The sequence below is a fragment of the Lathamus discolor genome, chromosome 2 (assembly GCF_037157495.1).
Source record: "Lathamus discolor isolate bLatDis1 chromosome 2, bLatDis1.hap1, whole genome shotgun sequence".
Taxonomy (NCBI): Eukaryota; Metazoa; Chordata; class Aves; order Psittaciformes; family Psittacidae; genus Lathamus; species Lathamus discolor.
Genome location: NC_088885.1, coordinates 63,211,241 through 63,221,321, shown reverse-complemented (window position 1 = coordinate 63,221,321; position 10,081 = coordinate 63,211,241). Strand labels below are relative to the sequence as shown.

The 10,081-nt window shown below is 47.0% G+C and overlaps 1 protein-coding gene across 2 annotated transcripts; it reads left to right on the top strand.

The window, feature by feature from the left end:
• The first annotated feature begins 863 nt into the window (after nt 1–863).
• NRSN1 (neurensin 1) lies at nt 864–8,419 on the top strand. 2 transcript variants are annotated; one of them, XM_065667216.1, is made up of 3 exons: nt 864–1,275; nt 5,667–5,864; nt 6,879–8,419. In XM_065667216.1, the coding sequence occupies exons 2-3, from the start codon at nt 5,676–5,678 to the stop codon at nt 7,275–7,277; spliced, it is 588 nt and encodes a 195-aa protein (XP_065523288.1). In that variant the 5' UTR covers nt 864–1,275; nt 5,667–5,675; the 3' UTR covers nt 7,278–8,419. The 2 variants fall into 2 exon arrangements, with proteins under 2 accessions (XP_065523288.1, XP_065523286.1); XM_065667214.1 differs by lacking the exon at nt 864–1,275 and adding an exon at nt 1,699–1,982.
• Nucleotides 8,420–10,081: the final 1,662 nt, after the last annotated feature.

Genomic DNA, 10,081 nt, shown 5'->3' with positions numbered 1-10,081 from the left:
TCAAATACTGTTGTTGAAGTACCTCTGCTCAGGTCAGGCCAGCCACCGTTGGCAGTACTCATTACTTGAAACAAGCATAACAGCTTTGAAAGGACAGGATGAAATCCACTGAAACCAGCATTTGTTACTCTAAATGTAATCCCTTACTTGCTCTTTCTTAATAGCTGTTTTTATGATTGCTAGCTTGCAACTGCCCAAACTCACTGTTGATACCAATTACAGGTTGGGTTTTTTTCAAAGGAGTTTGGGCATTATTATTATTAATGAAACTACCATTAATCTCATCTTCTTCATGTGCTGTAAGGATTTAAGCACTTTAGAAAGACCTTGTTTTTCCTTTGGCTAATACTACCCCATTTTGCTTTAATGCACTTCCATTCTTCTGCATGCAACAATATTTTTGTGCGTACTTCATTATAGAGCCTTGAAATGACTATCATTCTTGCCCGTTACATTCTCATTCTTGTTTTCAGAGGAATTACATATTGCCTCTTTGCAGAACACGTTTTAGCATCTCCAGCTCTCACTGCCTTGTCATGCTTTCCAACTCTTCCCTCACCAGCTTCCTTAACTCCTAATTTGCTTACTTAAAATCTTTCCCCACTGAACAGCCAACCTATTGTTATCAGGACAGATCCGACACACTAACGCTTGGCCCTCAGCGTCACTCTTTCGCCTGAAAGACCATCTGGGTCTCCTGCCAACTGATTTATTCCTCCAGCCCTTTGATCTCAGTGCCTTATTCTCTGCAGCTCGTATCTTTCGCAATGTCTATCGGCTCCAACGGACAAGACACTGAGTCTGCATTTTTCAGTGCTCATTAACAGCGGATGGGAGATGGGGGCGGCGGTTAAAGACCTGCCCCAAGGTCCCTCCTGCTCCCGCACCTCGGGAGGACACCCCGGCGACCTTGGTGGGCACCTGGGGCAGCCACCCAGTGCGCCCGCCTGGCTCGGGGAACGGCCCCGCCGGTGCCCCGGCCGGAGGGACCCTCCTCACCGCACACCCCCTGCGCCCGGCGTCCCCTCTCTGTCCCCACCACAAGCGGCCCCGGGCGGGGGCGACGGCCCGCGCTCTCCCCTCGCCCCTCCGCTCCCGGTGGCGGCGGCTCAGTGCGCAGGCACGGAGCGGGAGCGAGCGGCGCTCCGGGCCGTACATAATACGTGGTGTCTGGGGCCGGCGCGGCGCAGAGCGGAGATGGGACCGGCGCGGGAGAGCCGCAGCTAGCGCCGCTGCGGTTGCTCAGCCGGCTGAGGGGAGCGGCGGGAGGGACAGGTAACCCCCGGCCGCGGCACCGGGCCTCTCCGCAAACTTCGGCTGCGCAGTCTGGCGTCGGGAAGGGGGGCTCCGCACAGGAGGCGTACGGCACCGAGCTTCCCGGGGGGAAAGCGGCGGTGGGGCATCGGTCGCCCGCAGAAGGGATGGGGAGTTGTGTGCGCGGCGGGACCCGCGGGTTTCGTCCCCCGGCCCGGGTGAGGGGCATCCCCGGGGCAGGCTGCTGCCGCCGGGGGTATGCGCGCCGCGATGCGCTGCGCTAGGGGGCGCCGCGGCCGGGCCGGCCCCGCTGCCCTCGGGGCCCCGGGAGCTGCGGCGGGATGCAGGGTGAGGGGTGCCGGTGGGGACCGGGACCGGGACCGGGAGACCCGCCGCAGTGCGGGCGCTGAGAGGTTCTTCCGCCTCGCCCGGAAAGCGGTTGATGGAGAGCGGGTCGCGCCGCCCGGCGCAGCCTCCGGCGCTCCGGTCTGCGCGGCCGTTGGCGACGGCCGCTGCCCCCTGTGCCCCCCCCATGGGCCTTGTCCCCGCACAGGGGAGGCCCCGCTGGCTCCCCCGTGCACGGCAGCGGCGCAGGAGTCGCCCCGGAAGGCAGCCGTGCACCGCGGGAGCCCTCGGGGAGCAGCGGCAGCAGCTCGTCGCTCTCCCCCAGCCCCCGCGAGGCCGGAGCCGCGGCCGCAGGAAGGCTCACGTCGGCCGTGATGGACAGGGTGAGGCTGAGCACGGCCTGCGCCAGCGTCTGGCCTGGGGAGGTGCTGGAGGCTGGTATGACACGGGTCTGAGGTATCAAAAGGGCCATCTCGGAGGCTGCGGTCAAAGGGAGGTTATTTATTCCAGTATTCACTCTTTCAGAGAACTTGCTTTCGGCAGGAAACACGGCCCTCTGAACAGAAGGGTACAAGTGTGTAAATCTGGAGAGGGAGACTTCACTTATGCAAACCTATCACCGTCTGTGGCTTACATCTAGTGCTGTGTGCCACAGATCAATGGCACATCCTCATTTGCTTCGTCCTGCCTTTCAGATGTCAATTTCTTACATATGTTTTAGGGGTTTTTTAAACGTGTCCAACCCTACAACAAGAAAGCAAAGTAGTTGGGAAATGTATTGAGTGATTTATCTTAGAGCTTGCTCATCTTTTAATCTGCCTGCTCACAAACCCAGTCACATCTCCCCAGATCAGTGGAGAATAGTAAAGCTCAAAGTAAACAGGACAAGCTTTTGCCATGGAAACAAAAGTTGCTAGGGGATGGATTGCTACTATGCAGTGGTGTGCTTTGAAGCTGTGATCATACATCCCACGTGTTCCTAGGCACCTCGGGTTTAGGCACAGAAGAACTTTTAATGATTAAACCACTGCATGCGTGTTCTGATCTTGTGCGTTGCACGGATTGGGTAACCGTGACTCTCTGTTTAACAAGTTGTCCAACATTTCAGCATTTAATTTTGCAGCCATAAAGGTGAGACATGCAAATATACATCAACACTTAAGAGGACATAGCTACTGCAGTATTTATTCATCTGATGTAAATTGACGGCTGTGACACATGTTTCCTTCTTATTTATGGAGAACTGTTTACTCCCACCATAGTCTGACTGTGTCAGTTCCTCTGCCCCATCTGTAAGTAGCAAGAACACCAACATTATGTTTGCATTGCAGCTGAGAAGAGAGACCATCTTAGGCCAAATTACCAGGCTGCTTCTATGAGTCATATAGGGCTGGGAAGCTTTCTTCCCTTCTCTCTAGTAGACAAGATGTTGTGCAAAAGATGGGAGATCACTTATAAGTGGAAGAGTCTGAGAATATGGAAAATGTTCAGTAGGACTAATATACAATACTTGAGAAGAATTAGTGGTGTTGGCAGTCCTCTTTTTTCCTTCTATTTTAGAAGGTCATACTATTTGATGCTATCAGAAATCTTACAAGCAAAAGATCATTATTTTGGTTTTTATTCCATCTCTCAGCTCTTATTTATCATTTTTCTCATATGCCTGACCAAATCCACCTATTAACATTTCAGATTGCTAAAGAATCTAGCTGTAATATAAGTGATTCCAGGCTTTGTGGTTCCTATAGACAATTCTTTGTCAAACTGTTAGTAACAAAATGCCCTCCTTTCTCTTGACTAAACCTACAGACAGTGCAGTGAATGCAAGATCATATTTATACAGTTTTCTGTCACATAACATCGAGGGGGGGGGTAAATTTATTGCAGTAACTACAGTTGCAATGTGCCTTACCTGATTTCTGGAATAACTAGAGAAGCTCTAAAATTATCTTCTCGTGGCAGCTGGAGTAATGCAAGGGAGCTTTGATAGGCCACACTATCTGGTCATGTTATGTCTGGTCCTCCCCTTTGTTGACCTTAGGCGGAGAAAAACTTCCTTTTTGCTCAAACAGGCTCCAAAAGTAGAATTACTTTAAGTGTTTCCACACAAGACTTTAGATTACATACTTATATCCATACCACTTCTTTTTTTAGTTTTGTACCTCAAAATGTATGCATCAAGATCACTCATTCCTGAAGGGCAAAGGCCTGCAGGGCTGTGAAATTTGGAGGCCCTGGGTGCTGTGAGCACGTCAGACCTTCCTTCCTTCTCTTTAAGTAAAATTGCTGTGGCAATCAGATGAGCTGCTTAAAGCTGATATAATTTGAGCTCTGACATTCAGATGCAAGTACTGATTAACAGTCCCCTTTGGACTAAGACTTTCTGAACTTCTTTAAAGACAAATCAGTCAATTTAAATAACATGGACCTGTTGCTCAAGTTTTTAGGGGCTAGTATTACTTTAATGAATTCCGTAGCATCACACCTGTGAAGCAAGTTCACATCCAGGGCCTGCATAGTTAAATATAAATTTTGTGTGTTATGAGAACTTCCATGAAGTGGAAAGAGGAGGGAACGTTGTTGGCAGTTTTCATAGCAGACAAAACTATGATTTTATTAAGGTCAGTAGGAGTTGGGCATTGACTTCTCTAAAGGAGCAGCGGTTTGCCACAGGTTTAGTATTTTAATTTCACTCCAGTGAGCAGATTGGTGCTGTTATGGCATTCCATCTTTTTTTGGTTTTAATTATCCATATTTAAGTACAAGATATATACCGTTTCAGTCTGTCTGGGACTTGTTTTGCCTCTGTTTCTCATGGCTATGAATGTTCTATCAGCGTTTAGTCCTGCATTTCAAAAGCTTGGTACAAAAAATATTAAAAAACCTTACTCAGTTCCTAGTTCTTCAGGTTGCACACCCTAGCAAGAAGCAGTCTGCATGAGAAGCAGTGTGAGCCCTTTGGGGATGCTGGATTTTATTAGAATCATAGAATAGTCAGGGTTGGAAAGGACATTAAGATCATCAAGTTCCAACCCCTCCGCCATGGGCAGGGACACCTCACACTGAACCATGTCACTCAAGGCTCTGTCCAACCTGGCCTTGAACACTGCCAGGGATGGAGCATTCACAGCTTCCCTGGGCAACCCATTCCAGTGCCTCACCACCCTCACAGTAAAGAACTTCTTCCTTATATCCAATCTAAACTTCCCCTGTTTAAGTTTTAACCCGTTACCCTTGTCCTGTCACTACAGTCCCTGATGAAAAGTCCGTCTCCAGCATCCTTATAAGCCCCCTTCAGGTACTGGAAGGCTGCTATGAGGTCTCCATGCAGCCTTCTCTTCTCCAGGCTGAACAGCCCCAACTTTCTCAGCCTGTCTTCATACGGGAGGTGCTCCAGTCCCCTGATCATCCTCGTGGGCCTCCTCTGGACTTGTTCCAGCAGTTCCATGTCCTTTTTATGTTGAGGACACCAGAACTGCACACAATGCTCCAGGTGAGGTCTCACAAGAGCAGAGTAGAGGGGCAGGATCACCTCCGTCGACCTGCTGGCCACGCTCCTTTTGATGCAGCCCAGGATACGGTTGGCTTTCTGGGCTGCAAGCGCACACTGAAGCTTCATTTTCTTAATTTTCTCATTGACCAGCACAACACCCCCAAATCCTTCTCCACAGGGCTGCTCTGAATCTCTTCTCTGGCCAACCTGTAGCTGTGCCTGGGATTGCTCTGACCCAGGTGTAGGACCTTACCTGATATATTCTGCTTTTCTCGGTCTGCACCGAAATGTAGTAGCATGCTGGTACAAAAGATGGGGAGTGGGCACCCTGCATACGGGAGGGAATGTTCCCTTCAGCACCTTCAGGCTGGGCTGTGCCAAGACACTGAGTGCCTTGGGTTCTCTTGAGCTGGATCACTGCATGCAACTTTACCGGGCTCATTTTTTTGTTTGGAAAAACATGAAGGAAATGTCTCTCCTGGGACGCTTTTCTTCGTGTCAGCTGGAGAGTTTCTAGTTTTCCTCTCCTGCCGCATCACTAATAATCTATTTTGCATGGAACCTCTTGTTGCAGGTAGGAAGGATGAGCTCCTATGCTGACATCTGTGGGTCCAAGCATGCGCAGGGCGGCACTGAGGGAGGGTACCAACGCTATGGAGTTCGGTCCTACCTGCATCAGTTCTATGAGGACTGCACAGCTTCGATTTGGGAGTATGAGGATGATTTTCAGATCCAGAGATCGCCTAGCAGGTGGAGCTCTACGTTCTGGAAGGTACTGCATGTTGCTGTTTACTGGCATTAGAAACTCACATTGCAGTACTTTCTCCTGTAACTCATGAGTTAAGTTACATGGGAAAGTGACTAAGGCTGCCTGTTGCTCAGTTTTCCCTGAGATGATTGAGTTACAATCTGTCTGAAAGCAGGGCGCTCTTACCAAGGTGAATCAATTTCCAAGGGAGTTCTAGGGTCTTTGGATCCTCTAATTTCTGTGTCACAAGGAGCCATATCACTGAAACATCACTGTGTTGCCTGGGAAACTCCACACATAGCTTGAAAGTGTAGTTTACCTTTCCTCTGCAACCACAATAGTCCTCCCAAACTACTGGGAGTAGGACTGGTAGGTTAACAGCAGTAACTCTAGGACTGTGTGACTTCGGGATCAAGAAAAATGCAAGGTCTCTGTTAAGGTCAGGGAACTTGACAGAACTGGAGAACATCAGAGGCTGGAAGGGGCCCATGAGGCCATCTAATTCAACCCCTCTGCTCTGATGGTAGGGGCATTCTGTGCAAACCAAATTTTCACTTACACTTGTAATGCGCTAGAAATAGTCTGTGATCTGTTCATAGCAATAGCAACTTCCTTCTAAAACCTGCGAAGGAATTTCGTGGTATAAAAGCAAGTGGTGAATATGACACTATGATTATATGCTATCAGCAGGGATTGAAGTGTTGCTCCTAACCACCACCTAAAGCTAAAGAAATAAATCTGTCACACAGCACTGGGCTTAATCTGTGATTCTGTCTGTGACAGGGCCTTTGGACATGAAATGCTCTTTGGATGTATAAATGCATGTTCCATTGTTTCCAGAAATGTAAATGCTGAATTGAAGTTGTAAAAAGACAGTTCTGGTAGTGCCTCATAAAGACCTGAAAGAAAAATATTGTCCTTCTCCTAGAAGAGAAAACTCTACCTGCAAGACACTGTGAAAGCTAGATGCCTTCTAGGAACACTTACCCATAAAAAATTGGAATGCATATTAATTTGTTTTGTTTCTTTGTTTTCCAGGTCGGACTCATCTCTGGGACGGCTTTTATGCTCATAGGTTTAACGGTTCTTGTAGTGGGTTTTCTTGTGCCACCGAAAATCGAAGCTCTTGGGAAAGATGATTTTGTTGTGGTAGATACCCGTGCCATTCAGTTTAATGGGTCACTTGATATATGCAAGCTGGCAGGAGCAATCCTGTTTTGCTTTGGAGGGTCCAGCGTGGCAGTGTGTCTGCTGATGTCTGCTTTTGCTAAAAGTTACTCCAAAGAAGAAAAGTACCTCCAGCAGAGATTCAAAGAGAGAATAGCTGATATAAAAGCCCATGCAAACCCAGTCACAAAAGCTCCAGCACCGGGAGAATCAAAGATACCTGTCACTTTGTCCAAAGTTCAAAATGTCCAACCTCTGTCTGAAACCTGACCTTTCCCTTAGGTTTTGTTTCTCACCTGTAGATCACTTTAACTGGAAAATATCAGCAGTTGTTGGCATACGTGCTAGTCGATTACAACATCCAGTGCTCTGCTATACAAACACACAGCTGAGAGGGAAGCTGCTCCAATACAAATTTAGGATTGGGAAGAGGGAAGTGATGTGAGTAGGTCTGTGACCAATATATTCAGTGGTTTTGAACATTTTAATCTGTGTTGAACCAGTAAGTCCTTGCAACAATGATTAGGTGTTTAGCTTATCAGATTGCATCCCTGGAAAACATAGGGTGCATTTATGACAGCTGTACCAAGAACACCCCACATCCTACTATGTCAAGTTTAGATGAGCTGGCTTTTTGTTTAATTTTCTTCTTGCCAGTAAAACACTGTTTAGTCTTACCTTTAACTCCTGGTTCTGCTGTCTGGGAAGCAAAGATTCTGCCCTTGTAATTTGCACTTGTCCTGTCACATTCTACAGCCTAATACTGCACGGGTAAAACATACATGGCAGTGAGTGCCCTTAATTTGATCCTGGTGCATCTCGCTTCCCAGTGATGTTACTTTCTGGGAAGGGCAAGTTATACTTGATCCTGAGTTACAATTCACCTGTGTGTAACTGCCTCTTCTGTCTTGTTTATTGCCATATTAACAAAAAGAAGTAGAAGGAATTTATATGGAAGGAGGAATATGTACTTGTGTATCTTTGGTTTGATATTGTTTCATTGTGTTATGTTTGAAGCTCATACGATGTTTTCGGATGGGTATGGATTACTAAACGTGGTTTGACATGCCCAAGCCTCATATTCTGTCAGTACATTGATGCCATGTTAGATGACCTTAACACACTTATCTAAAGGCATTTTGAAATGCTGTTTATATTTTTATAGAGGATAGAAAAAGTTATGCTTAACCAGATACATTTGTGTAAATGCTAACTTGAAGACTTGTCCTTTCATGGAAGACCCTCAATTATTTTCCCACCCAGGGCAATTATTTCACTATCTTAATCTATGGATTTAAATTAAACCGTATAAAGAAAGATGTGACATTTGTACTCTCTGACAATATGTGCCACCTTATAGTTCTGTCTATTTTTTGAATGGATTGAATAAAACTCTCGGCGTGAGCCAGTGATGGATTTTGTGAAAAGTCTCTTTCTTATCAAACAGGTTTCTCTATCAATTTAGTAAGATATTTTGAAAGGAGAAATCAGTAGTTGGAACTCAGAGTCTCTTAATGCAGTCTGTGCTTTCAGCTTTCATAGGTGAGGAAATTGCGTTGGTGCTGAATCAAAAAGATTCCAGTGCACTAACAACAGGTACATGGTAACAGCTGTGCCCTTTCCCTTCCTCTTTCCCACAGTTTGTGGGCGGTGACTTGGTTCATACTTCCACACCTCAAACAGACCAGAACATACATGTTTTGGGAGTTGCGGCTGAATCTGCAGTAATTATCGGGGCTGACAGCAGCAGAAGTAAAATTTTCTTCTTCAAAGAAAGTGCCTGTCTTAGCAACTCCATGGCAGCGTACAGGCGTTAGCACTGGTAAGAGGGGCAATCAAGAGCTTGTCACATGCACATGATTACGGGGAATGAAACAAAGTGAGTTTTGGGGTGTCCAACAACTCACTGGCACCCATATGTTAGAAGTGCAAAAGCACATTGCACCTGATGCTTAAAAATAATACTGTAATCTCAGGGGAGAAGCAGATGAAGCAGTGCTAAACAGGAAAAGATGAGGAGATGGGTAAGTTAGGAGCGGTGCAATATTTACAAAGCAAGCCAGCAAGAAGAGGGGTGGTGGGTAGCGATTCCTCACAAGGCACGTGGCAGGGCTGGGACACGGGGACAGGTTGTCACTGCTGCCATTCGTTCGTTATTCCAGGCAGAGAGTACTTCAGCACTTGATTTCCAGGCTGAGAGGATTTGTGTTTACCGTGATGAGCTTTCACGGCTGCCTGGCTATCGGTGTGTGGGCAGCAGAGTCAAGCTGCCCTGACCTTTCCAATGGAGAGCTTTCAATTAAAAACCGTGCATGGGGGAAATGTGACATTTTCAGTTCTACAGCGAAGTTCACTGAAGGAGATGAGAGTGCTGGCTCCTGTAGCTATTACTGAGTCCCTTCTCTCCACCTACCTTTTCCTAACACCACTGGAAGTTTGAATGAAAATGCTGCTGGAAAAGAAAGCAGAGGTTAGGTTTGTTTACCCAAAGTACCTATGTGGGTATACGGTCCTTCTTAAAACATACCCCACAGGTAGATAAACACATGCAAGCATCGCTGTATTTTTGTTCAGAGGACAGCTGGCCTAATAGAGCTAATCCAAGCAGTTGGCACTCAATCACATTGTGCATTGCTCCTGCACAACTGAACATGCTTTGGCAGTAAGAGAGGATGAGTCATGGCATGGCATTACCCAGGTGTTAGGGGAAAAAAACCCTCGAGGAACCTACTGAAGCTTGCTGGGATAGGAAGTATGTTGGAATTTAGCAGCAGCAGCAAAGCTGGTAACGCTGTCATGGCTAACATTGCCACACGTTTCACCTTGCTAAATCTTGTTTTAGTTGCTTAGAGCTTTTCCACAACAGAGACCTCCAGAAGCTACAGTCCTTCTCAGCAGAGTATCAGTGCCTCACAGGGCTTTTGTGGAAATACTAAGCAGAAAATTACTCTATTGCTACTAAGAAGCTGGAAAGATTAAGACATTGTAGAAACATTTTCAAGATCCATTTCCTTGTAGTGTTTTAACACCTTCATCCTTTGGTGCAGGAACTGAAGCATCAGCAGAAGAGCAGC